The sequence below is a fragment of the Giraffa tippelskirchi genome, chromosome 11 (assembly GCF_054371585.1).
Source record: "Giraffa tippelskirchi isolate mGirTip1 chromosome 11, T2T-mGirTip1v1.2.pri, whole genome shotgun sequence".
Classification (NCBI taxonomy): Eukaryota; Metazoa; Chordata; class Mammalia; order Artiodactyla; family Giraffidae; genus Giraffa; species Giraffa tippelskirchi.
The window spans coordinates 122,133,344-122,160,431 of record NC_137285.1 but is presented as its reverse complement, the minus strand read 5'-3'; the positions used below and the strand labels follow the sequence as shown (position 1 = coordinate 122,160,431).

The 27,088-nt window shown below is 44.3% G+C and overlaps 2 protein-coding genes and 1 pseudogene across 9 annotated transcripts; 2 read left to right on the top strand and 1 right to left on the bottom strand.

The window, feature by feature from the left end:
- Window positions 1-1,857: 1,857 nt before the first annotated feature.
- On the top strand, window positions 1,858-25,643 carry LOC145525652 (olfactory receptor 51E1). Of its 8 annotated transcripts, XR_014068357.1 has the most exons (4): window positions 2,235-2,344; window positions 6,984-7,256; window positions 20,514-23,270; window positions 25,310-25,643. XR_014068357.1 is itself a non-coding variant. In XM_081539180.1 (3 exons), exon 3 carries the CDS (start codon window positions 20,556-20,558, stop codon window positions 21,507-21,509), a length of 954 nt encoding a protein of 317 aa, XP_081395306.1. In that variant the 5' UTR covers window positions 1,858-1,980; window positions 2,293-2,344; window positions 20,514-20,555; the 3' UTR covers window positions 21,510-23,557. The 8 variants fall into 8 exon arrangements, 4 of the variants coding, with proteins under 4 accessions (XP_081395306.1, XP_081395303.1, XP_081395305.1 ...); XM_081539180.1 differs by lacking the exons at window positions 6,984-7,256; window positions 25,310-25,643 and adding an exon at window positions 1,858-1,980 and having other exon boundaries at window positions 2,293-2,344; window positions 20,514-23,557; XR_014068355.1 differs by lacking the exon at window positions 6,984-7,256 and having other exon boundaries at window positions 2,084-2,344.
- Window positions 3,828-4,772, top strand: LOC145525172 (olfactory receptor 51D1). The gene has a single exon (XM_081538012.1). The coding sequence runs from the start codon at window positions 3,828-3,830 to the stop codon at window positions 4,770-4,772; it is 945 nt and encodes a 314-aa protein (XP_081394138.1).
- Window positions 25,644-26,140: 497 nt separating the features above from the next.
- Window positions 26,141-27,088, bottom strand: LOC145525676 (olfactory receptor 51I2-like; annotated as a pseudogene).

Below are 27,088 nucleotides of genomic sequence, written 5' to 3'. Positions count from 1 at the left end.
TCTAGGCAGAGATTATCTTGGTTAGGAGGCAAAAGACATGGACAAAAAGAATCTGATTCACAAGATTTCCAGGAATTAAATTAAAGAGAACTTGGTGACTGATTGGATGGGATCAGAGAGAGGTAAGAGGGAGGGAGAAGGCAGAGATGATGGATTCTAGGTTCCTGGCTGAAGCAACAGACGCAGAACAGAAAACACTGACTGGAGGCATAGACTGAAGATCAGAGATAGTGAACGTGGTTGGAGGCATTGAGATTGAGATGCCTGAGGGATGCTTAAATAATGTCCAGTAGGCATGACCATGGAGAAGGCAATGGCAACCCACTCCAGTACTCTTGCCTGGAAAATCCCATGGACGGAGGAGCCTGGTAGGCTGCAGTCCATGGGGTCACGAAGAGTTGGACACGACTGAGCGACTTCACTTTCACTTTCATGCATTGGAGAAGGAAATGGCAACCCACTCCAGTGTTCTTGCCTGGAGAATCTCAGGGACGGCGGAGCCTGGCAGGCTGCCGTCTATGGGGTTGCACAGAGTCGGGCATGACTTAAGCGACTTAGCAGCAGCAGCTTCACATACAAACGTCAAAATAATGGTCTACATCCACTTTCTCCATTTCTTCCCGACTCACTCACTCCTCACTCTGCTGTATTCAAGATTCCATTCCTACCAACCACCTCAACAGTTCTTCACAAGGTAACCAGGGACCTTTCATCTCTCAGCAGCCTCCAGCACTGCTGTCCACTCTTCCTCCCTAATGTATTTGCTTCCTTTGGCTGCTGTAGCACTATCTCAACTAGATTTTCTCCTATTGTGTTGGTTCTTCCTGTTGTTTTGAGCAATAATAATGAACATAATAATTCACTGGAGAATTGCTAGTTGTTGTTATTGTTCAGTCACTAAGTCGTGTCCAACTCTTTTCAACTCTATGAACTGCAACATGCCGGGCTTCCCTGTCCTTCACTATCTCTTGTAACTGCTCAAACTCATGTCCATTGAGTCAGTGATGCTATCCAACCATCTCATCCTCTGTCACAATCATTCACTGGAGAATTGCTAGTATCTCATTTTATTTTTCACATCAAACTAAGGCTAAGGATGGTAAGTGGTTGAGCCCAGATTTGGACATAAGTTTGTTCCTTGATAGAGCCCCACATTTAAACAGCTATTCTACACTGTCTCATTTTGGATGGGGAGGTGGGGACAGGAGAGTATTACTAGCAGCCTGAGGAATAAAGAATTGGCTTATTAGGAAGAGGAGAAAGAGTTTAGGGGCCGCCCTAGTGCAGTGGCAGGAGCTCAGATACAAGGTAAATTAGGTCCTTAGTTCATCGTCCTCAAGAGTCAGTGAGCAAGCCGCGACGAGGCTGCAATTCGCCTATATTACCATAAGAGGGCACCATCGAGAAGCGAGAAGCAGTGCCTTAGCCCAGACCGGGATCCCCTAGGACAGTGTGTCCGGACCGAGAACAAGAGTATTCACATCTGTGTGCTTTTAAGTGCGCGCCCTCACCTCCATTCCAGTAGCTCTTTTCTTCCAGTGCCGGTCATCTCTCACCTCCACTGTACTCCCCCTCCCTCTAGTCTTCAGAGGGGCCTTAAAATAGTAACAGAATGCAGCCCCCCGGGGTAGAAGTCGGGGTTCGGCTTTCCTTGGGTGCCTGAGCCGAGCGGTGCTCCCAGGGAGTCTGGCGAAGTTCACTGTTCATCATCCCTCAAGCTCCCTAGAGCCCCCAGAGAAGCTATATAAGGGCAGTTGTCTGGGGCAGCGTCATTGTAGGAAAGTGTGCCAGGCTTAGGTCAGGGTGGGGAGAGGAGGGCACGGGAAGGGAACCTTGCCCAGGCCCTGGGAAGTTCGCCGAGACCTGAGGAAGCCCGCCCTTCGCTCGCACAGCCTGCCAGCGCGCCCTGTTCCCGAATCCACCGTCAAGATCCCAGACCCAGTTCAGTGACCTTTCTAAGAGGAATTCCTTCTAACCGCTGTGAGGCTCATTCCAAACTTTGTCTACACCTGTGCCAGGAATCCCCTCAGTTCTAGCTTCTCACCCTTCACTGAAACATGAGGCAAGGGGAATTAATTTACCCAGAGAAAAATATTTGTGTATGTTGGTGGTGGTGGTGGCAATTGGTAAATAAAGAGACAAACTGAGACGCTTGGCAGGAAAGTTAAGTGGGAGCCACACTGGGAAGGGCTTTGAATGCAGACTGTTGGATTCCAATTGGATCTTGAAGGCTATGGGAGTCACCTGTAACTTGCTAAACAGGAGCCTGACATATCCAGTTTTTTTGTTTAGATGTCAGCCATGTGGAAGGTGGATTGAAGAATCTGATTCTGGAAGCAGGGAGGTGAGTTCGGAAGTTCTTTTCATAATCAGAGCAGAATGAATGATATAATGATGTTGGGAGGGAGGGAGGATGTGTTAAATAAAAAGAAAGCCATGATAGATTACTTGGAAAAACAAAATCACAGTAGAGGAGAAAGAGCAGAGATGGGACTAGCTTCCCTGACCAGGATGACATGAGTGACTCATTGGTACCTTTCAGAGGGGAACTATTTGGGACAAAATGAGTATGAAACTCTTGGATTATCCAAGTAGAAATATAAAGAGGAAACATGTTATATGTGTTTGGATCTCAGGACAGAGGCTTAGAACAGAGTGGTCTGTGTAGAGGAAGAAAGTTGAGCTTGTTCTGTGTTCACCAGGGAGGGTAGTGGAGGAAGGAGGATATGCCTGTGGATACCTCATAGCACTGGCAGCAATGCGGACTGATTTGTCTTTTCATATCTCAGCTGTGTCTGGTTTCCATGTCACACTCCAGCTAAGCACAATCTGAGACTGACTCTCATGTGGGCCCAGAAAGAGATCCCAATGAAAGACTATGTTTCATTCTTTGTTAAGGGCTGGAATCTCCCTACCTCTCAGAACACCAGAACAACTTTTCCTAAATTTCTCTGATTAAAAAAAAAAAAAAAATCACTGGGACAGAAGAAATTTACTGTTTTTTTTTAACCAGATTTCTGGACCCCTCCCCTGGAAAATCTGATTCTCTGGATCTGGAGTAGAACCTGAGAGACAGTGTTTTCAATAACAGCTTTAGCTAATTCCTTCAGTGAAGTCTGAGAAATGGTACTCAAGCTGAAACACAAACCTATCTCTTGAAATTGAGTCTCAGATGGACACCCCCACCCCCACCCCACTTCCTGCTCTGAAGTCAGTTGAGAATGGATTTTAAAAGGCAACCACAGACTGAGCCTCAAATTCTGAACCCAGAAAGACCCTAACCCTAACATGCACTAGAAAAGTTGGGTTCTGGAAGGATCTGTGCAAGCCTGGCAGTGCTGGCTTAGGAGGGACCAAAAAGCAGGATACGTGGTCAGCAACATCAGCTCTGGAAATGAAGGGCGTTGCACATGTATTCTGAGTGCGCTTCATACAGTGAGATTAATGGGACCCACGGGGAGGTACATCTATGATGAATTAGAGCAGACAGTGTTATGTGGCAGCCTGAATGGGAGGGGAGTTTAAGGGAGGGCAGTTACATGTATATCTACAGCCGAGTTCCTTCGCTGCTCATCTAAAATTGTCACAACATCGTTAATCAGCTGTACCCCAATACAAAATAAAAGGTCTTTTAAAAAATGTATATAAAAAAAAAGAATTAAAGCAGAACGAGACTGAAGTTTTGGAATTAACAGGAGTACTTAGTCATTCTGTTTGCTGCCCTCACTGTTTCAGTGCCCTTTCTTAAGTCCTTTCTCTCCGCTGAACCATGACTGGGTAATGTTTCTCCTCTTCCCTTTCATAGACCTCGGCTCTTGGTTCCTGCCATGGCTGTGCCAAATGGAACTCTGGTCCACCCAGCATACTTCCTGCTGGTGGGCATCCCTGGCCTGGGACCTAATGCCCACTTTTGGCTGGCTTTCCCACTGTGTTGTATGTATGCCTTGGCCACCCTGGGCAACCTGGCCATTATCCTCATCATCCGTGTGGAGAGACACCTGCATGAGCCCATGTACCTCTTCCTGGCCATGCTTTCCACCGTTGACCTGGTTCTCTCCTCCGTCACCATGCCCAAGATGGCCAGCCTCTTCATGATGGGTGTCCAGGAGATCGAGTTCAACGCCTGTCTGGCCCAGATGTTCCTTATCCATGCTCTGTCAGCCATGGAGTCAGCTGTCCTGCTGGCCATGGCATTTGACCGCTTTGTGGCCATCTGCCACCCACTGCAGCATGCTTCTGTACTCACAGGGCCTATGGTTGCCAAGATTGGACTAGCTGCCCTGACCAGAGGGTTTGTACTCTTCTTCCCCCTGCCCTTCATCCTGAAGCGGCTGTCGTACTGCCGAAAGCACACTGTCACACACTCCTTCTGTCTGCACCAAGATATTATGAAGCTGTCCTGTACTGACACCACGGTCAATGTGGTGTATGGGCTCTTCATCATCCTCTCAGTCATGGGCGTTGACTCCCTCTTCATTGGCTTCTCCTATATCCTCATCCTGAGGGCTGTGTTGGAGCTCTCCTCTCAGGGGGCAGCACTCAAAGCTTTCAACACCTGCATCTCCCATCTCTGTGCTGTGCTGGTCTTCTATGTGCCCCTCATCGGGCTCTCCGTGGTGCACAGGCTGAGTGGCCCCACTTCCCTGCTCCATGTGATTATGGCTAATATCTATCTACTGCTACCGCCTGTAGTTAACCCTATAGTCTATGGAGCCAAAACCAAGGAGATTCATTCTCGGGTCTCCCATATATTCTCACAGATTGGCAGGTGAGCAGGATTTCCTCCCCAGTGTCCTGTTGAACGTCTTGGTGATTGGAACATCCAACCCACTGGGCTCTCTGCTCCAAGTTATCTAAGTAGACCTTCAATTTCTATCTCCAGAAATGGGTCACTTTAGAAGAACCAGTTTTGACAGGACATGCTGCATAGTGATCACCCTACACTCCCTTCCTATGGTGACCTCGCCTTATTTCTCTCTCCCAACTAGAAAATACATGTCATTTTGACATGCAAAGGCTGTAAATGATACACATCATGATTCATTCCAGTCTTGATGTATGATTTTTATTATTTTGCTCCCATGTATCCGCATCAGTGAATATGTGTTAGCTGTAACTTCTTTCTTGGATTCCAAAGAGGTAACACAGTCATTTTTAGGGATTAATAAAGGTATTTGTGTGATGGTGATTGAAGGGAGGGGAGGGAGATGGTAGTAAGCAAAGAGATAACTCACATGAAGTGTTTATGTTTCTATATATATGGGGGTGTATTTATGTGGAATCTGCCAATGTCATCTATGTGGTTCTATTGGAGATTATTTTTCCATGAGTGATGTTTATCTTGGTTGTAGCTGTATGTAGGTATGTTTGTGTGGCTATATGTGATTTTAGCCTGTGTGTGTGTGAGTACACAGAATGTGTGCCAGCTGGTCTGCCTGGCAGCTGTGTCTTGCCATGTATAATTTTTCATGAATAATGTCTATAATTCCACATTTATTGTGTTTATGTGACCTCTGTTAGTTGCTATATGATATGCATCTATGTGAGAATGGTTGGAGAGCATGTGTATCTAATGAGAATAGATGCCTCCTTTTCTCCTCATATTTGTAATATGTAAATGTAGAATGTAATATGTAAAATGTGGAATGTATTAATAATATATAAATGGTAGGGTGTAGAATGTAGAATGTTGCATATTTGTAACAATGTAGACTATATGATACACATAAGTGTGTGGAATATGTAGTGTTGAGATGGCTGTGTCTTTTGGCTTGTTTATCTTTGGGTGTATGTCTGTGATGCAAAGTATTTGTGATATGAAATCCTTTTGTGTAATATATATGTCTTTAGTCATATACAGATGGAATATAATATCTGAAGGGTATGTGTTTACAAATGTGTGTGTGTATGTATGTACTGTATGTACTATGTTTTAAGGCATATTGCACTCGTTTGTTCAATGGGTGTGGATTATAAGGTGCAAGAATGTGCCATAATGAACCTGGAAGCTGTTAGGTCAAAAATGTTCACAGTGAAGAATTATAGGTAGAAAATAATGTAGGTTCATTTGAGGGAGATGAAAGAATACTGAAGTAAGACTTATAAGGTTAAAATCCTGGAAATATCATAAAATGGCATACTGTAAAACCTCTCTGGATCTCATTTCCTTTTCTGAATAATGAAGCTACAATGGTGGTGATGCTGTAAAGCTTAAATCCTACGAACCTCCTATGTAAACTGAAAAGTGTAAACCTGCAAGATATGATCATATTTGTGGTTGTCTCATTGTACAGCCTTAGGAAACAACATCCACATCATGGTTCATGTGAACGGTGCTCCTATATTGTGCAGTGTGTCACCAGTTTGGCCTCGTGTGGCCATCCTGATTTACTGTTATTAATGAAAACATTATTATTTACTATCTTGTAATAAATTGTTTTCACAGAGCTTCAGACAAGTTGACATTTTTTTCCCATGCTGGTGTCTGATTTACAAGTGATGTTCAGATTTACAAATGAAATTCAAAGAAAGTACAACCTTGCCAAGAAGTCCCTTTAAACATGGTTGATAGCTGTATCAGGAAAAGACATTGTGGGGTGGGGATTAGAGTCAATAGAGGTTAGGATCACTAGCTTTAATATTTGGGCTCATTGCTTAGCCTTCTGCACCTCAGTAGTTTTGGAAATTGTTTAAGTGCTGTAAAAAAGGAAATATAATGTACCTCCTATTGGGCGGTTGTGGGGATTAAGTAGAATAACAGACATGAAAACACATGGAAAATAGACAGTGATTGACACACGTTGGTGGTAATGGTTTTAAATAATAAAACTGATTAAATGAGGTATATTTATTCCATTTTAGGGAATATTCAAACAAGAGACTTCACTTTTTATAAGGCCCTGCTGTGCCAAGGCCAGAAGCTAGTCTCTTATCAAGGTTACGGTGCCTCTGGTTTTAGATTAACTCATGGCCTTCTTTCTCAGGAGATCTTGGGAAATGTTGGAGTCCTCTGCTGCTGCTGCTGCTGCTGCTAAGTCGCGTCAGTCGTGTCCGACTTTGTGTGACCTCGTAGATGGCAGCCCACCAGGCTCCTCTATCCCTGGGATTCTCCAGGCAAGAACACTGGAGTGGGTTGCCATTTCCTTCTCCAATGCATGAAAGTGAAAAGTGAAAGTGAAGTCACTCAGTCGTGTTCGACTCTTCGCGACCCCATGGACTGCAGCCCACCAGGCTCCTCTGTCCATGAGATTTTCCAGGCAAGAGTACTGGAGTGGGTTGCCATTTCCTTCTCCATGGAGTCCTCTAGAATCTCTTTATTTTGATAACTGGTGGTGACTGGGGTAATTGTCGCCGGTTTGAAAACTTGGCTAACTGCCAGACTACATTAAAGGCTTACCCAAGGCTCCCACAGACTCTGTTTCCCTTGATCATAAACTTTAAAGCTTTATTTTCCAACTGGATGTTTATCCCTCTGTCATAGAGCTTAAATAGTTTTATGATAGCTGTATGTTTGTTTATCTTCCATCACAGAACTGAAATATCCATATACATAGTTGTCTGTCTCCCTTGAGGACAAGGACTAGGCTTCTCTGTCTCCAGGGCCTGACATACTGTATGCTCAATGGCTATTTGTCTGGGACCTCTCAGAGAGAAGGAGAGCCTGAGTGGGTTCTGGTTTACTTACTTAAGATAAACCAAATTCACTTATCCCTCTTCAAACCCCCTCCAACCCCCATCCACACTCATCTCTTGTTCCTGTCTCTATAAATTACAGTCCTTAGTTTGACCAGTACTGTTTTATAAAGTCAACAAAGTACTCTCCTCACCCATTAATGATCAATTATGATCTAAAACCCACATTATACTGCAGATAATATTTGGTTAATTATTCCCCACTACAGAGGCAGAATCCTTCTGTATTCTCTACTCAATGCCCTGTGAATCTTGAAGTTCTCCTATCTGGCAGGTAGGAACAGTCACTATCTGTGATCCTATGTGAACCCTTGGGTAGGGATGCCATCTCTAATATTTACAGGTGGCTCTGTCCCCAGTCTTAATTAGCTTGTTCATGTGCATGTGGGCTCAGTACTCAGCTGGATTCTTGCAGAGGAACCTCTACATGTCTCTGGAGTTCTCTCTCTCTCTCTAGATCTCTCACCTCCAATACCTAGTCTTCAAGTTCTAGCTAGCTGGGGCTTCCTGTACTATCAGCTCTACATCCTTAACTTAAGGTGTCCTCTGGACTCTGCATTCTTCTTCCCAGGACTGCAGCAGGGCACCTCTCAAGGCAGTAAGCTGGGGAAACCCTATGTTCACTCCATTTGTTTCCCATGCCTCAGGGCTCATTGTCCTTCATTGCCTGATATCCAGTATCTTGCAAACTATTTTTTTTAAAGTATTTAAAAAATACTATCTATTAAAAAAATACTATCTATTAAAAAATACTGTCTATTTTAGGTTCCTTCAGGTGGGATGTTACCTCATGTTATTCTCTCTTGGCCAGAAGTAGAAGTCCCCGGGGTGCCTTTCACACCCTCTCAGTCCATGAGAGTTTGAGGGAAGCAGCAGAGATGGCTCCAGGGTGATGGCAGTGAGTGACAGGCTGCAGGTTTACAGGTACCTGGAGATCTTCTAATCGCTAGTTTTGATATGGTCTGAGTTGGAACTGTCTGACTTGACATTGTCTAATTTTGCATAGCTTATATCAGCACGCCCTGTGTTGTGAATTTAAAACTTGGAGTTGTGAAATTGATCAGTAAAAACACAAGGAGACACCAATGAAATTCACTTTGCTTTATTAATAGATTTATTAAAACTTACTTAAATATGTAACATACTTAGTTTCTCATTCCCACTGATCTCTAACCCTCTAAAATGTTCTCTCACTATTTTTGCCCTTAACAGAGAAACCAGATGGCATTGGTCTTATATGGCTGGCGCTGGAAGTAGGGGAGGGCTAAGGAAACCACATCCTTCTTTCTCAACAAGACGTTCAAGGCCAGGGAATAGAAGGCAGAGGCACGGTCCCCAGGGATCCCTGTTATGAATTAGCTAGAGACGGGCCCTAGAACCTGGGAGATAAGGAAGACACAGCCCTATAGCCTTTGGGACAGGCAGATGGGTCCACTGGGATGCAGACCCAGCAAGGACCAAGCAGGCACCACCCATGGAAGGAAGGTGGAGGCCAGAGAAATCTTCAGGAAGGTGATGAGTTGGCACCTAATCAAGGGGCCTCCCTGAAAGCATATCCTGCTTTTCCTCTGGTTGAGTTTGATGAGGCTGGGGGAAATTTGGAGAAAGCCTCTCCCAGAGACCATGGCCACACACATGAGTTTCTCTAGACTCTCCGTACTCATTCACCCTAACTTCACATTGGGAGCTGGCAGAAATACTCCAACTGGCACAGGGCCCATCTGAGGAGGACTCTAGAGATCCCTTACCCACTACCCCTCCTTCCCCACACCCCAAGCACACCTTCTCAGGACATAGCAGCCCAGAAGGACATCAGTCCCACAGTTGGCTACGAGGGGTATCTGCGCATAGACCCTCTGGGCAGCGCCCTATCCCCAGCAGGAAGAAGCCAAAAGAGGGGAGGAGATATGACAGAATAAATAAGCCTGACGAGGGAGGGGGCGGAGACTGAGAGGGCCACACTACAGTGCAGCCTGCCAGATCACTGCTGGAAGAGTCCTGGAGAAAAGGGCACTCGTTCCTTCAGTGAAATTGAGGTGAGTGGGGGAGACTAGAGGTGACTCCGGGGGTGTGGGTTTCCTGCAGCTAGGGGTCCCTCTTTAGACCTGCTAAGTGAATGAGAGAGCAGGCCGGGGAGAACCAGAAGTAGGGAGAGGGGCCGGGGATGTGAAGGAGGCCCCGGACTCAAAGGACAGACGGCCTCAGCAATTTCTGTGCTCATGTGGTGAAGGGAACCTGGTTGGTACTAGATGCTTCTTTTGCAGTTTTTTAAGACATTTTCCTGTGATCAGTTTACTGGTGCGCCCATCTCGAGCCTGGTGGGGATGGGGCTAAATGAAGGTGGTGGGGCCGAGAGCAGACGGGGCTGGGGCCATGCTAGAGTTGGACTGGGCTTTGGTGTGTGAACAGGGCTGGTCTCACCCTGGTTGTTGGTGTGGCTGAAGCTCAGTTTATGATCAGGGGTCAGATTATAGCCCTGTGTGGGGTGTGGCCTCTGAATGGGGTCTGGGCTCATGCTGTACTTTACATCAGGAGTCAGGCTGTCCTGAGTCTAGAACTTAGCACAATTCCTGGGGTTCCGATACTGACCCAGTCCATGTCTAGGATCAGGGTTCAGTCTTCAGCCCACTTAAAAAACTGGATTTTGTGTCCATGCTGTGACTTCTCCTGCCTTGCACTCTTTAGGCACCCCCCACGCTCGACACACACATATGCACACACACTGAACCACTTGCAGCTTTTCAAACAGGGTGTGTTCTCGTTCTCTCTGGGTCTTTGCATTTGTAGAATGCACTTCTGAAAACAAATTAGATCAAGTCTATCGCTTAATTTCCCCCAAGTCACTCAGAATTAAATCAAAGCTCCTGGCCACGTCCTGCAAGTCCCTACACGACTTGTCCCCTCCTCTCCTCTCTGACCTCGTCTCCTACAACTCTCCTGTGCTCTTGATACTCTGGCCACCTTGACCTTCTTCCTCCTGTGAATCCCCAAAGCAGAAGACCTTTTTCTCTTGCCTCCTCTGCTTGGAAAGCTCTTTGCCTCGATCTCAGAATGGCCGGCGTTTTCTCATCACACATCTCTCAGTTGGTATGTCATCACCTCAGAGAAGCCTTCACTGACCCCCTGTCTCAAATAGGGCTGTCCTGCCCCATCCTTTCCTATCCCATCACTCTGTCTTATCTTCAGGGCACTTATCTTTATCTGAAATGTTCTTGCTTATTTGTTTCTTTTCTGTTATGTCTCTCCTAGTGCTTGAGCTCATAGGAGCACTGATCATTTCTGTTGTATCCACTGTTTTATTTCCAGTTTTGGGCACATTGTAGGCACTTGATGTGTTTTGTCAGCTAACTGAATGCAGCTGGCTCCGTGTCCCCAACTCAGCTAACTGTGACTGGCCCTGCAAGTCTTGGCTCAGATGTCACCTCCTCAGAGCCTGACAAATTGGTAAACTATTGTCCTGAGCCTCTTGTACTTACCCCTACCCTAGCATTTATCACAACATGTTATGATAGCTGCATATTTGTCTCAATTTCTACCCCCCCCCCCCCCCCCCCGCACTGGAAGGCTGAAACATGACTTGTTTACTCTGTGTTTTAGTATCTCTGGTGCTTAGTCTGGCATAGTCTGATATTTGAAAAAACCAAAAAAAAAATGTATATTAATCAAAGTCCGAGTTCAGGCTATTCTGCTGCATATGGATGATAGTCAAAGAAGCTCTGAAGGTTTCTGATAAGGATCAAAATGTGAAGGTGTGTGGGAACCTTATTGGCTCTGGTCCTACTTGGGAAGTGAAGGGGCAGGGCCATGAACCCTTGGAGCTCTGACTGGGGTTGATTTTGGAGGGCCAGACTGGATTGAGTGAGGAGAGCGGGGATGGGAGGACAGTGGCGATGGGAGCCTCACTCTGCCTTTTGTGAGTTAGAAATTGTACTCTCTCATCTTTCCAGTCTCTTTGTGGCCATTCTAAAAAGAATGGCCAAGGCCCTGTAAGGATTCATCTGCATTATAAAATATAAGCAAGGTATGAGGGGCAGAAAATGCAAATAACTTGGGTGGATGTGGTACCCTTTTAGGGTCTTCCCCAGTGGCTCAGCGGTAAAGAATATGCCTGCAATATAGGAGACACAGGTTTGATCCCTGGGTCGGGAAGATCCTTGGAGGAGGGCATGGCAACCCACTTCAGTATTCTTGCCTGGAGAATCCCATGGATAGAGGAGCCTGGTGGGCTATAGTCCATGGGGTTGCAAAGAGTTGGACACGACTGAAGTGACTTAGCATGCACGAATCATACCCTTATAGAGTATGAAGAGAAGGTTCCCTCTCCATGAATTGAGTGATGAGCCCTGGTAGTCCTGCCAGTCACAGTATAACCCCTGAGGACTGCCTTCCTTCTAGGGCCTGGCAGTAACAGTCAGGGGTTCCCAGGTATTCCTGGGCTTCCCTCCAAGGACATTTTCTTCCAGATGTTCCCACAGATGCTCGCAGGGGCACCAGAGGCCCCCACCCCCCTGTTCCAGGCACAGAACATTCTGTTTGCTTAGCTAAGGTAAGAGCTGCTGCTGCTGCTGCTAAGTTGCTTCAGTTGTGTCCGACTCTGTGTAACCCCATAGATGGCAGCCCACCAGGCTCTGCCGTCCCTGGGATTCTCCAGGCAAGAACACTGGAGTGGGTTGCTATTTCCTTCTCCAATGCATGAAAGTGAAAAGTGAAAGTGAAGTCACTCAGTCGTGTTCGACTCTTAGCGACCCCGTGGACTGCAGCCTACCAGGCTCCTCCGTCCATGGGATTTTCCAGGTAAGAGTACTGGAGTGGGGTGCCATTGCCTTCTCCGAGTGACCACAAATCCCTTCTTCCATTTCCTCCTTGTCCCCCTTCCCCATTGAACCCAAGTGGGGACAGCTGGTCAGGTGTCCTGAGTCCTAGAGAAGCCCTCTGGACTCATGGGTTTTTAAATTTTGGATTCCTTGGAGATTAACCTTGTAATAGTTCTTAAAAGTCATTCAAAAGGAGACTGGGAGAGAGGCAGGGTAGTAGCTTGGCATATTGGAAAGCACATGGATATGATGCTGAGAGCTCTAATTAAGCCTCAACATCCCTGTATGCAAAATGGGATTAATGATGTCTGCTTGACAGCTTGATGAGAGGCCTGTATTGAATGAGAAGGAAGTACTCAATAGATGGTAAAGATTTTTACTTTCCACTGTGGGTCCTGCCCAAGTCACAGCCACAAGAATTGGGGCTGAAAGGCGGGAAGTGCCCAAGTCCCAGTCCAGGAGGGTCCTCTTTACGGCCCTCTCGGTTTCTCTTCCGAGGATCTAACTGGGCCAGGTGTTCTACTTGCCAGGCTCCTTTTCTACTTTGCCTCTGGGGCAGATTTGATTAGCTTTCAGAAGGTGCAACACTATTAAAGACAATTAAAGGGGAAAACATACAGGTGTTGGAGTTGAACAGTCTAGGTCAAATTTCTGTTTTTTTATTAACTCTGGGAATATTTAACTTTTCGGGGAAGGGGGGGGCTTCAGTTTTCTCACCTATAATGTAGACATGATACATAAAAGTCTTATTATGGAGAATTGTTCCTGGGTTAAATAATCTCTATACAGGCAGGATCTGGCATTTTGTAGGCAGTCTGTGATTTCTGTTTTAATCATAAAAACAATAGAATCAATGCTGGAGTAATTTCGTTGTTCTCCTGGATAGTGTATCCCTGACTGCTTTTCCATGCTTCTCTGACATGGAATTTAGAGACTCTGGAGAAGAATCTGCGGATGGGCTGGGATGGGGGCTGAGCTGGCTCTGAGGGACAGAGTCCTGGAGGCCAGGGGGAAGGAATGTGGAGGATTGAAAGCCTCAACGTAAATTTCTACTCCACTTCACTGGAGGCTCTATTGCCCTGTCCTCAAGAAAGGGCTAATTTTTTTTCACAGTTCTCCAAGAAACATTCCCGAGACTTGTTAAAATGGTGTGACTTTTCAGAGAAAATCTCAAGCGTAGAGCTATCCCCTGGGGGTTTAAGGCAGTGTAGGCTTTCTAAAAAAAGAAAAAGACCCTTTCTTTGTTTATTTTTCCTTGATTATGTTGTTTTCAAAATAGAGTGATTTAGCTCCAATTTCCTTCAGAGCTTCCAAGTGTTATCTGAGTGTGTGCCGTGGTTCTAATTACTAACAGCTGCTCAGACTGGCAGTCAGCTGGCAGGCTTGTGGGAGACTGGGGTGCTTCAGGGCTGAGCAGTCTGAAGGGTGACGCTTGAGTCATTGAGGTGGCTCCCGCTCCAGTCCTTCATTTCTCTCCTCCTGCCGCCTTCTGAGGTCCAGCCCAATTTTACCTCAGACAGCTGTCCACTTTATGCTGTCGAGGCACCTCTCTTCTGGGTCAGCTAAATCCTCCTCTCTCTGATTTCTGGTGTCTCCATCTCAGTTCGCAGTGTTTGCCTTTGGGAGAGATTGGCTGCTAGTTAGTGTTCGTGTGTCTATGAGGGTGTGCTTGAGGTAAAGTGGAAATTAAGGTGACAAATGGGGGGGTGACAAAAAGTTTTTGGAAACCTCAGACATTTTCAGAGCACTTACTCCCCATTTTTATGCAAACATGAAAAAAGCCCCACTTTGTAGACTGCGATGCTGTTTTATGATGTCTTTTGACATTCCGGACCTTGTTGATTTTGCAACAGCACAATGTTATTATCATCCTCTGCATTTACTTGGACCCAGGACTTGCGTTTGTAGTCCCAGGGCTCCACTCAACACATCAGTTTACCCTCTAGGTAACAGGATTGAATGTGCCAACCCATAATTTCTTCTCAGTTTATTTCCTAAGGCAGCACATCTTTTTCCTGGGCATTGCCCAGTTTTGCATTGTCTGCCCATGTGAAATTTCTGGATGCTATTGATATTTGACCCTCTGGAACACCAGAGCCTTTTTGCTGACATCTCCAGGTCAAGGATCCTTGATCACCCTCTCTCTCAGGTACAAACTGTGCTGCATGAGTCACCGAGTCTAAGCTCATTCTGCTTGTCACATGATAGGCCAATAAATCCGGGAGATGAGGTATTGAGGCAAGCGATATGACTTTGGAAAGCTGGCTGACTGAGAAAATGGCAGACCAGTGTCTCAAAATAATCATATTGTTTTGGATGCCAGGGCTTAAATGCTAGGTTCTTTTATGGATCAGAGATGGGGGAGGTGAGGAAACAAAATAAAAGACCATTTAATTCTTGCAAATGTCTCCTAGAATGGCAAGCCTTAGGCAGGGGGATGTGTTAGTTTCACTTCCTTACAGTAATTTCATACAGGTGGTATGAAATGGAGTATCTCCTGTCATATCAATAAACAAATATGCCACAGCTAGCTGTGATTCTGGCTCTCCACATGTGAATTTCTGAGCCAAGCTGGTAAGCAGGAGACAAAGGGCACCATTTCCCATGCAAAGGACTCAAGAATGTCCCAGTCCTTCACAGGTGGGCAGGGTCAGGCTATCTGCCTGTGAGTCAAAGGGACCACAGCCCAGGGCTCTGGCAGAGGTGGGCAGGCAGGGCTCCCTGAGGCAGGCCGTTATGAATGCCTGTAATAACAAAAGGGCTTCCCTCATAGCTCAGTCCATAAAGAATCTGCCTGTAACCCCTGGGTCTGGAAGATCCCCCGGAGAAGGAAATGGCAACCTACTCCAATATTCTTGCCTGGAGAATCCCATGGACAAAGGAGCCTGGCAGGCTACAGTCCATAGGGTCATAAGAGTCTGAAACGACTTATTGACTAAACCACATAATAACAAAACTGGCAAAATAAGATTTAAAGTCACAGAAGCAGATCCAGTATGGAGTCAAATTTAACCCTTCCCAGTTACATATGTCCATTTTGCATTTATTTAGAGTCAAGGCTTTGCTCTTGCCCTGTTCTCCATGTATCCATTCTCATGCCCTCTGGATCCCTGAATGAGAAAGATCTTTTCTGTTTGATCCTAAAAATTCTTGTTGTGAACTTACAACACCCTGCTATGAATTTCCAGTTTTTATTTTTTCTCAAAAATCTCTATAGTTCAGACAATTGGCAGTCTTTCTTATCCCCTTGGCTGTGCTACCCTCATTAGACATTTACTGAGGAATTCTTGTGATAAAACTCTTTTTTTATTTTCAACAAACAGTAACTAAACACAGGATCAGGTCCCTGCCATTTAGGAATTAATAATTTAGTGACAAACAAACATAGCAATAATTCTAGTTCAGGATGGTAAGTGCATAAAAAGAGACTAAACAACGTTCTTTGGGAGCACAGAACAGGAAACATTTAATTATACCCAAAGGGATCAAGGGGAAAGAGGTTCAGGAAAGGGCATAGGAAAGAGACAGTAAACCAAGATGTGGAACATGCTATTTTGCCCAGTGGGAAGATAAGGAGGGAGATTCAGGAGGAAAGTGACAAAGAGAAGTAAAAAAAAAATAAAAGACAAATAGACACAGAAGCACAAAATCAATGCTACATTTATGAAATGGTATGTATTCCAATGTGTCTGGAGTATAGGGGCCATGGGAAGAGTGGTCAGAGAGAAACTAGGGCTGGATGCTGAAAGGCGGAGCTTTGCCCCACCCTAGTAGTTCTGTCTTTATTCCAGAATTAATTTGAAGTTTTCAAAGGTATTTTTTAAAACAATAAATGGTGACCTGATTTCATTTGGGTAGAAGATGCTTGAGACTGTACTGATAACAAAGTTAACACTAGGGGCATGGCTATGAGAATCAGAGTATTTAGCTCATGTGTCTGTTTGCTAAGTTGTTTCAGTCGTGTCCGACTCTTTGTGACCCTATGAACTGTAGCCCGTCAGGTTTCTCTGTCCATGGGATTCTCCAGGCAAGAATACTGGAGTGGATTGCCAAACCCTCCTCCAGGGGATCTTCCCAACCGAGGGATCAAACCCGGGTCTCTTATGTCTCCTGCATTGGCAGGTGGGTTTTTAAACCATTGATGCCACCTGGGAAGTCCTGTGTCTGTTTAGGCCACCATAACAGAAAAAGGGAAATACTACAGGAAAACAGTTAGCAGCAACACATATAATTTTATTTTTGGTCAGATTTACCCTGTTCCAGGCATTGTGTTAAAAGCTTTACACTGATCATCTCAGTTAATCCTTACATTGATTTCTATTAAGCAGGGACTATTATCCTCATTTTAGTGATGAGGAAACTGAGGCTTAGAAAGGTTAAATGATTTACCCCAGATCGCACAGCTAACAAAGTTGTTGCCTGGGATTTAAATTCAGGCTCGATTTAAATCCAGTCTTAACAGCTGCACAATACTGCCCCTGGAAGACCTTGATCTTTGGACATAGAGAGTTTGATGTGCTTCAGAGACAACTAGGTGGATTCTTTTAGTGACTTTAGAATTATGAATCTGGATCACAAAAGATAATTCAGAACTTCCCAAGAATATTTGGGAATCAACAGTTTGCTGAAGGTTTGCTGAAGGGGGTGAGATGGCTCAGGGAATGTATATAGATTGAAAAGAGCTCTGAGGATAAATTCTGAGAGCACTATCATTTAAAAGCATGCTTAAGGGTCAAGTGAAGGAGGCTGAAGATCCAGAAAGAACCAAGATCTAGTGGTCAGAGAGAGATAAGGAGAAGCAGAAGGATCAAGGAGAAGTTTTAAGGCACCATAGTGCCCTATGCTATGGGGAGGTCAGTACAGAAGATTTAAGTGACTTGGAAGACTTTGGTCTCTTAACCTGACGTTCTTCATTAAGCATGACTTCTTAGAGCTTCTCCAATTCCAGTTTTTGGAATTAAACTCTGACCCTCTCTTTCCTAAAACTCATGCTCCCAGTGTTTTCCCCTTTGTGTCTGGCCCAAGGGAACCTCTGGGTGACCGCTCAATGGTGGACAAAACCCATCAACACATTCTGAGCCCAGTGATGGTGTAAGCCCCTCCTGATGCTGGCTGTGAGCTCTCCTCTGCATTCAACTGCTGTCTGGTAGCCCATGCAGAAGCTCCTACCTCAGTTATCAAGGACCAGATCTTAAGAACCTAGCCTTTCTTTTTTTCTTGCTGTGCTGTGCTTAGTCACTCAGTCATGTCTGACTCTGTGCAAACCCATGGACTGTAGCCTGCCAGGTTTCTCTGTCCATGGGGATTCTCCAGGCAAGAATACTGGAGTGGGTTGCCATGCCTTCCTCCAGGGAATCTTCCCAACCCAGGAATCGAACCTGGGCTCCTGAATTGCAGGTGGATTCTCTATGGTCTGAGCCACCAGGGAAGCCCCCTTTTTTCTTACCAAGATAAAATTATCTTAAACGTACCCTAGCATAATGGGAAGAGGAGAAAGCCATACAAATATCTCAATTCCGTTCAGTTCAGTTCAGTCGCTCAGTCATGTCTGACTCTTTGCGACCCCATGAACTGCAGCACGCCAGGCCTCCCTGTCCATCACCAACTGCCGGAGTCTACCCAAACCCATGTCCATTGAGACGGTGATGCCGTCCAACCATCTCATTCTCTGTCGACTCCTTCTCCTCCTGCCCTCAACCTTTCCCAGGATCAGGGTCTTTTCAAATGAATCAGCTCTTCGCATCAGGTGGCCAGAGTATTGGAGTTTCAGCTTCAACATCAGTCCTTTCAATGAATACCCAGGACTGATCGCCTTTAGGATGGACTGGTTAGATCTCCTTGCAGTCCAAGGGACTCTCAAGAGTCTTTTCCAACACCACAGTTCAAAAGCATCAACTCTTTGGCGCTCAGCTTTCTTTATAGTCCAGCTCTCACATCCATACATGACCACTGGAAAAACCCTAGCCTTGACTAGATGGACCTTTGTTGGCAAAGTAATGTCTCTGCTTTTTAATATGCTGTCTAGGTTGGTCATAACTTTCCTTCCAAGGAGTAAGTGTCTTTTAATTTCATGGCTGCAATCACCATCTGCAGTGATTTTGGAGCCCCCCAAAATAAAATCAGCCACTGTTTCCACTGTTTTCCCATCTATTTGCCATGAAGTGATGGGACCAGATGCCATGCTTTTAGTTACATACATACATACACACACATACACACACACACACATATATATATGTATATATATATTTGGAGAGAGAATATATACACCTATATAGTGTGTGTAAATACAATATATATAATCTAATAAATAATAGGAGCATGTGAATATTCATGAATGAATGAAGGAAAGAGAAAAAGGGAGAAAGTTAGTTAACTATCTAATTGTTTCAACAGAGAGATGCGATCTGAGAAAACTCAAGTCTGATATCTCCCACCTCAGGAATCTCTACTTATATCCCTCACTTAAATAGCCAGATTTGGGGATGGTGGAGTCCTGGTATAGGATTGATTGTTCCTCCAGTGCTTCTAATGCCATCATCTCTCACGTTTAGTCCTCTGTGTCAGTCCCACTCTCTTCAGCCTAGTAGGTCCCCTAGAAACAGAGCCTAAATAGAAATTCTTATTTAAAGGACATATTGTCACAAGAAGATGAGTGAGGGAAATAGGATAGAGCAGGGAAAGAAAATAATGTGAGGCTATGGTTTCAGCTGGAGGCCAGCTACAGGTTTGGTTCCTCAGGAAGCTTTGGAGCACATATTACATCCCAGCTTTGGTCTCACCTGGAGTCAAGGAGGCTGGCTTTGTGTACCATGGTATCAGGCACTCATTGATCTCTAGATCAGCCCTGGGGATAACATGACTTTCTGGGTAAAGTGCCTCTCATTTGGTAAATAAAAATTTTCTGTAGAAAGGGAGAATTCTGAGCCTGTCTTACTCAACATCCACTGCAGAAGGGGTATAGATGCATTGGCTTGGTGAAGGGGATCTGAGTGGGACACCTATGGCATCCATTGTAGTCATTGTTCCTTTAATGATATAAAATGGGCAGTCTGAACAAGTGTAAGACTTTGGGTGAATATTTGAGCAAGAGTAAAAATGTAGAGTTAGAATTAAGGATGAGTTTAGTATATCTTTTTTTTTTTAATTGAATTAAGCGCTACCATAATAAAATAGGTATTATTAAGTTTTACATTAAGTTTTAAATAGCTGCAAGAGTTAAGTCTTTGTTGTTTAGTTGCTAAGTCGTGTCTAACTCTTTCATGACCCCATGGACTGGAGCTGTCCATGGGATTTCCTAAGCAAGAATACTGGTGGGGATTGCCATTTCCTTCTCCAGGAGATCTTTCCAACCCAGGAATTAAACCCACGTCTCCTGCATTGGCAGGTGGATTCTTTACCACTGAGACACCTGGGAAGGCCATTATTAAGTTTTACATTGTTTTAAATAGCTACCGGAGTTAAGTCTTAGGTTAATGCTAAAGTTAGGGTTAAGACTAGAATTGGAGAGGTTATTAGAATTAGTGATAAGGTAATATTTCAATGTTAGTCTGTGTTACTAGAGTATTGCTACATTGGACCGTGATTAGTCTTAAAGATAGTCTGACGATAGAATTACAGTAGGTATTAAAGATAGGGGGGCACAGGGTAGTTAGGATAGAAGCCACGGGATTTTTTATCATCTATGTCTGATATGAACTTAGTCAACTACCTCTTCTTGGTGAACTACATGATTTAAAACACTTAGAATTTTTGCTTCAGTATTTCACTTGTTTTCAGACTTCACTTTGAGGTGAGGCTAGTAAGTAAGACTGGGTGAATGCTCATTTGGGGCTTGAGTTATGAAGGATATTTAGGTTGAATTTAGAATAAAATCAGAGTTTGGATAGGCAATGAAGTTAGAGTTCTTATCAGAGAATAGGGCATGGAACAGGGAGGGGGGTGGTGGGGAGGAAAATGACAGAAAAATCTTAGAGGATCTGACAATGGCTTATCTTTGTATTCCAGCCTCTACCTGCCTGGCACTGGTTGCACATCAGCTTCTTCACAATGGTGGGTCCCAATGGCAATGAATCCAGTGCCACGTATTTCATCCTAATAGGCCTGCCAGGCTTGGAAGAAGCTCAGTTCTGGCTGGCCTTCCCATTGTGTTCCCTCTACCTTATTGCTGTGCTAGGTAACTTGACGATCATCTACATTGTGCGGACAGAGCACAGTCTACATGAACCCATGTACATCTTTCTTTGCATGCTTTCTGGCCTTGATGTCCTCATCTCCACCTCATCCATGCCCAAAATGATGGCCATCTTCTGGTTCAACTCCACTACCATCCAGTTTGATGCTTGTCTGTTACAGATGTTTGCCATCCACTCTTTATCTGGCATGGAGTCCACAGTGCTGCTGGCCATGGCCTTTGACCGCTATGTGGCCATCTGCCACCCACTACGCCATGCCACTGTGCTAACATTGCCTCGTGTAACCAAGATTGGCATGGCTGCTGTGGTGCGGGGGGTTGCACTTATGGCACCCCTGCCTGTCTTCATCAAAAGGCTACCCTTCTGCCACTCCAATATCCTTTCCCATTCCTACTGCCTGCACCAAGATGTCATGAAGCTGGCCTGTGCTGACATCCACGTCAATGTCATCTATGGCCTCATCGTCATCATCTCAGCCATTGGCCTGGACTCACTGCTCGTCTCTTTGTCATACCTGCTTATCCTCAAGACTGTGTTGGGCTTGACACGTGAGGCCCAGGCAAAAGCATTTGGTACATGTGTCTCTCACGTGTGTGCTGTTTTCATATTCTATGTACCTTTCATTGGATTATCTATGGTGCACCGGTTTGGCAAGCGGCATGACTCCCTCCTGCCTGTCATCCTGGCCAACACCTACCTGCTGGTTCCTCCTGTGCTCAACCCTATTGTGTACGGAGTGAAGACAAAGGAGATCCGACAGCGCATCCTTCGCCTTTTTCATGTGACCACCCACACTTTGGATCCCTAAGGGATCAAATTTCTTTTTCGTGCAGAGTCCTTCAGTTCAGATTTTAATATCAACATTTTGGAAGACAGTATTAGGAAAAAACTTCTTAATAAAAACACAACTGATCCTTCAAAGATGAAGCTGGTTGGAGGCTCTCCATGTGTGTAGGGGCAGCAGAACTGTATACACCCAATCCTTAGTTTTCAACATTATTTTTCCCTTTAGTTCTTTGGGGTAGTTGTGGTTGGAGGGTTATTACTTTCCAATTGGTTGGAATTCAGTTCAATTCTCAAGTCCAAACCATTCAGACAATTGCTTGGGCTGATAGTTCACAGCATTCTGAGATAAGGGCGATATTTCTAAAGGACGTTTACCAAAGGTTTGAGTATGACAAAAATTAAATACAAGAACATAATACAATTGGGTAATCTGGCTTAAAACTGATTCCTCTTCAGAATCCCCTACGATTTGGATCTTAGGAAAGGAGACATACCTGGATGTTCCTCTTCAAAGTGACCTCCACAGAGAAAATATGATTTCTTTTTTTTCTGACTACCAGTCCTTAAGAAAATTGAAAGTAAATTCACAAAAGATTACATTTATCCACATTAATGAAAGATGATACTGTATCTGAGCATTTTCATAGACTCTGGACAGTTTTCCTTATTTTCCAATTTTCTTATCAACCTTTTAATTTAGGCAGAAATATGATTAGTGTCCCCATTGTACTGATGGGGAAACTGATGTTCAATGAGATCACATGGGCTTAAAACATTATCTTTTGATGCCCAATCCCATATTTGAAGAGGGGCTGTTAGACTAGTGGGGTAATAAATCAGACATTCTAGAGTCTTGAATTTTCTGTATTTAAGTTCCTTTCTCGTTCAGTATTGTATTTAGGAATTTCCTGTTAATGTTGTTGATGGCTTTAATTTCAAAGGTTCCCAGCCTATTTGCCATTGTACTTATGTCGTAGCAACAGGAATATGTTTGGGTAATTCCCAAACAGTGGCTATTTCGGGTAATAGTATAATTAGTTGTTGGGGCATTCACTGGATATCTGGAGAGACACTTTATAGAGAGATGCAGCTGAGAAAACTTAGAAGCTCATGGCAGAAAGGGCAGGGCTGGTACCATAGACTAGGGAGTCAAGAGCGCAAAGCCTTGTGAGACTGAGTAGGGTCAGTGACCCAGGTAACTAGCAAGGAAGAAAAGCTAAGGCAAGCATAGGTCCACAGAAAGTGAATAGAGCATAAAAGTGGACAACATGTATTCCCAGGGTTCTGAGGTGCCCTGCTGGGGACACCCACAGCATCAAAGTGCCACGGGTTTGATTCCTGGTTGGGGAATTAAGATCCCACATGTTGTGTCATGCAATACAGATTTTTTTTTTTTTAAGACTGTATCCATGATAGCTGTATTTAGCATGAGTATGGTTCCAAAGGCCCACCCAGGAGCCCTGCAGGCCAAGTATAGCACTTCCTGAAGGAAGCCAAATGGGAAGAATGTGTGTGGGCATTGCAGGAGTGCAGGAGGAATGAATGGAGGAGGAATGAGATCTCCACCCACAGGGGAGTGCTAGGCAGACCTAAGGAGAGGTAGGCAAGTGTGAGAAGCAGGTAGCAGAGTAGAGAGCATGGTACATGGCTGGCCAGACTTTTCTGGCCATAGCCAGAAGCATAGGACTACTCGGTAGAAAGGATATCAGGAGAGCATATCCGATTTCTTGGACTGGAATCCAGAAGATGAGAATTGTGAGCAGTATGGAGTCTGCTGTGCCCGGTGAGTGGTAAGCAGATCTGCCCGGTGAGCAGATCGAGGGATATAAACTAGTCAATGCCAGCTAGGGTCACTCTGAACTGTATAGAGGACCATCCCAGTTCCCAATAGTGCCCTGACACTGAGACTGAAAGAAAGAAACAGAATGAGAGAGAAGAGAAAGACTTTTTTCTTATTAGGAAAGCAGTATATGATCACAGTAAACAAAAATCTTAGACATTCTGAAAATATAACAGAAATAAAAATGTGATAAAAACTCCAATAAACTTGTCACCCTAAAGGAAAAAAAAGTACTGCTGGCATTTTGGTGTTTATTCTTCCAGATTTCTAATAAGTGTTTGTATACATGCTTTTGTATGGGTATATGATGAATGTGGGTATCTGTTTTATAGTTGAAATCCCACAAGAGTCATAGATAAATGAGTAAAAAGAAACAAATCAGAAAGACACATTTTTTACTTTTATTTCTGGGGATGCAGCTATTATCTTAGATTTCAAAAGAGATTCCAAGTGTATAATAGTTAATATGCTCAGGATAAAGTTTCATGGTTTTGATCCTAAATGGATTAAACATTTGGTGAATGTAAACCCACATGCACACACATCAGCACTTCTACTACCTTCCTGTGTTTCTCAATAAGTACTAAATGCCAGATTTAGGGACAAAGCTATATCTGGTCATTTACTTCAGTACTTCTTGGGTTATCCAGAGGACCCAGAGGTAAGAACTAGGATGAAAAGAGAGGCTGCCTTTTTTAGGAGAATTGACTGGAAAGTAGAGTTTTCCTGGGTAGTTTGAACAGTCAAGAATCTGCCTGTAATGTGGGAGACCTGGGTTTGATCCCTGGGTTGGGAAGATCCCCTGGAGAAGGGAATGGCAACTCATTCCAGTATTCTTGCCTGGGAAAACCCACGGGCAGAGGAGCCTGGTGGGCTACAATTCATGGGGTCGCAAAGAGTCAAACATGACTGAGCAACTAATACTTACACTTTTCAAAGAACTTTATCATATACATTTTACCTGGACATCTTTTTATTGGCCCCATTTCCTTTGTTTAGATATTCTTGTCTCTGGCCCCACCATTGGAACTAATTGGACCTTTGTTGGGTCCTAGAAAAGTCAGAATAACATGGAATTTCAGTCTTTAAGTCACTCACTCATTTTTTTTTTTTTTTTTAGGTTTTACCTAGAAATGATTCATAAACATGTCTTGTGTTCTCAGTTATAACTACCAGCTCTCTAGTTCAGATACTCCCCTGCTGCTTAGACAATTGTCAAAACCTTCACACTGGTCTCCTTGCTTTGAATATCATTTGCACCAGTCCTAAATCCCGCAGAGCTAGTAGGAGTTTTTTCCAAACACACCTCTGATTACCTTCCCTGCTTAAAATCCATCAACGATCTTTTGTTACTTTCCATAAAAAGTTTTTACTTCTCAGAAAGACAGTAGACTACACGTTTCCCTTTTATACCTGTTCCTGTCTTATTTTTTCAGTATAACATTTATAATTCTTCCACACAACATATTATTCAGCTACTTGGTGTCTCTGATTTTATACATTTTTAAAGCCTTTGTTTCACTCTGTTCCATTGTATGAACTGCTCTTTTGCCATTTTTTTTCCTTTTAGTAACTCCTTATAAAATGAAGCTATTCATGATTTGTCAGGCCAGGAGAAGTATTCTCTCTTCAGTGTGCCCTGACTTCTTGAAGATTTTTAGAACTGGACCGTTTTCAGTTCAGAAAAGCTAGAATGAGATCTCTGAGTTGTATCTGTTTAAGATAATAACATATCTTATATCACTCTTTCAATTAAGTTGAGAAAAGATTCCCTTGTATGCAATGGACATACATGTGGAGGGTCATTCCTTTCCACTATGGCTGGCCTTCTTGACATAGGCAGATCTGAGCTTGGGAAAGGATTATATTATAACATTGGTTTAGGCTTTCAGAGTTGATGTTCATTGTTTATCTCTTAAGCAAAGTACTTTCAAACTTCATGTCCATTCCCTTGGAGTCTCATAGTATTTTTTTTATCTTAGATTTGATTCAAAGAATATGAAGCTGATGCAGAACAAGACTGTAATCTGCTATTCCTAAGGAAGCCAGCAAGGATATAGAGTTCTTAACTCTAACACACTTGAAGAATAAGGGTATGAAAACTCCGCTGGAAATATGAAATGGGGTTTTAGGAGCGGATGCAACTGTCAGTATCAGACTTCACCATGGAATCTGTCAGGCGAGCGAGTCTCTTGGAGAAAAAGACATTCCTGAGTGGGGTTACAAGAAGAGTTAGTGCTTAGGCAGGTGGCACCATATCACATGATTAATACATTTATTCACTTGTTCAATAAAAATTTATGAAAAAATTAAAAATGGCTTTTTCATGTTGTTTTTTTCTCTAGATTTTCCTCTTCCTTAATTCACAATTTGCCTAGAAAAACCCTATACATTTTCCAAGATGAAATAAAAAGCCTTCTCCCCTTTGTAGAGGTTTGTCTGATCTTCCTAGGAAAGTTCTAGCATGTATGGATTTATTGTCCTTAGCGAGCTCTTGCACTGAATTTTATTATGGTATGTATAAATCTATACTCTGATTGTGTATTTACATGTCTTTATCCTGGCACAAGATTGTGAACTCCTAGAAAGAAAGGACCATGATTAAAATATTTCTTAGCCTTTCCTCCTCAGCACGGCTTCTGGTACAAAGTAAATGGTGAACGTCCATTTGTATCATGAAGAAGCCTCATTGTCTTCCCACTGTATGGGCACAGACTAGGAATTGTCAGTGCTTTCTGAGGGTAGCAGGATCCTATGAGGCTACAGAAAGTGTCTTTTGTGGTATCCAAACTCTGTAACATGTCATAATTAAATCAGCCTCTGTCTTTCCCCCTTAGGACCCTGAACATGGCCTCCCTGATGGGCTTGGACTTGACACTGTAGATGATGGGGTTGAGTGCAGGGGGTACCACTAGGTACATGTAAGCAAGGGCATGTACCACAGTGGGAAGGTGCCTCCCAAAATGATGGATCATGGACATGGTGACACCTGGAATAAAGAAGAAAAAGACAGCCAGGATATGGGAGGCACAGGTGTTGAGGGCCTGGATGCACTCCCTGGGACAGGCCAGACTCAGGATGAAAGTGTAGGATAGGACAATGAGCAGGGCATCGATGCCCCCAGTGGACACAACCACATAGAGCCCACAGCGTATATTGATGCCGATGTCAGCACAGGCTCTTCTCATCACGTCAGGATGGAAACAGAATGACTGAGACAGGACATTATTGCCAGGGCAGAAGTTTAGACACTTAATCAAAAATGGTACAGCGAAGAGGCACAAGGTACCATGGGCCACAATGGGCACCCCAATCCTGATGATGACATTGTTTGTGAGGACAGAGGCATAGCGCAGGGGGTTGGAGATGGCCACAAAGCGATCAAATGACATGGCCAGGAGCACCGAGGACTCCAACACGGAGAAGGAGTGGAGGAAGAACATCTGGACCAGACAGGCATTGAAGCCGATGAGCCGATGGTCAAACCAGAGCACAGCCAGCGTGGTGGGCATTGTGGCCAAGGTGAGGCCCATGTCAGTGAGGGCCAGCATGGACAGGAAGTACTACATGGGCTGGTGCAGGCTGGGGGTCCTCCTCACAGCCAAGAGGATCAGGCAGTTTCCAGTGAGGGCTGCAGTGTACATGGAGGAGAAGGGGATGGAGATCCAGCCACGAACAGCCTCCAAGCCTGGGATGCCAATCATCAGGAAAGCAGGTGGCTGGAAGAAGGAGATGTTGGCAAAAGACCAGGAAGAGAGCAT

What these genes read in the sequence shown, in the direction of transcription:
- LOC145525652 (XM_081539177.1), top strand. Translation starts at nt 2,234, where the DNA reads ATGGGAGTCACCTGTAACTTGCTAAACAGGAGCCTGACATATCCAGTT. An exon ending in CTGATTCTGGAAGCAGGGAG is followed by an intron (nt 2,345 to 20,513) that starts GTGAGTTCGGAA and finishes TTTGTATTCCAG; the next exon opens with CCTCTACCTGCCTGGCACTG.
- LOC145525172 (XM_081538012.1), top strand. Translation starts at nt 3,828, where the DNA reads ATGGCTGTGCCAAATGGAACTCTGGTCCACCCAGCATACTTCCTGCTG.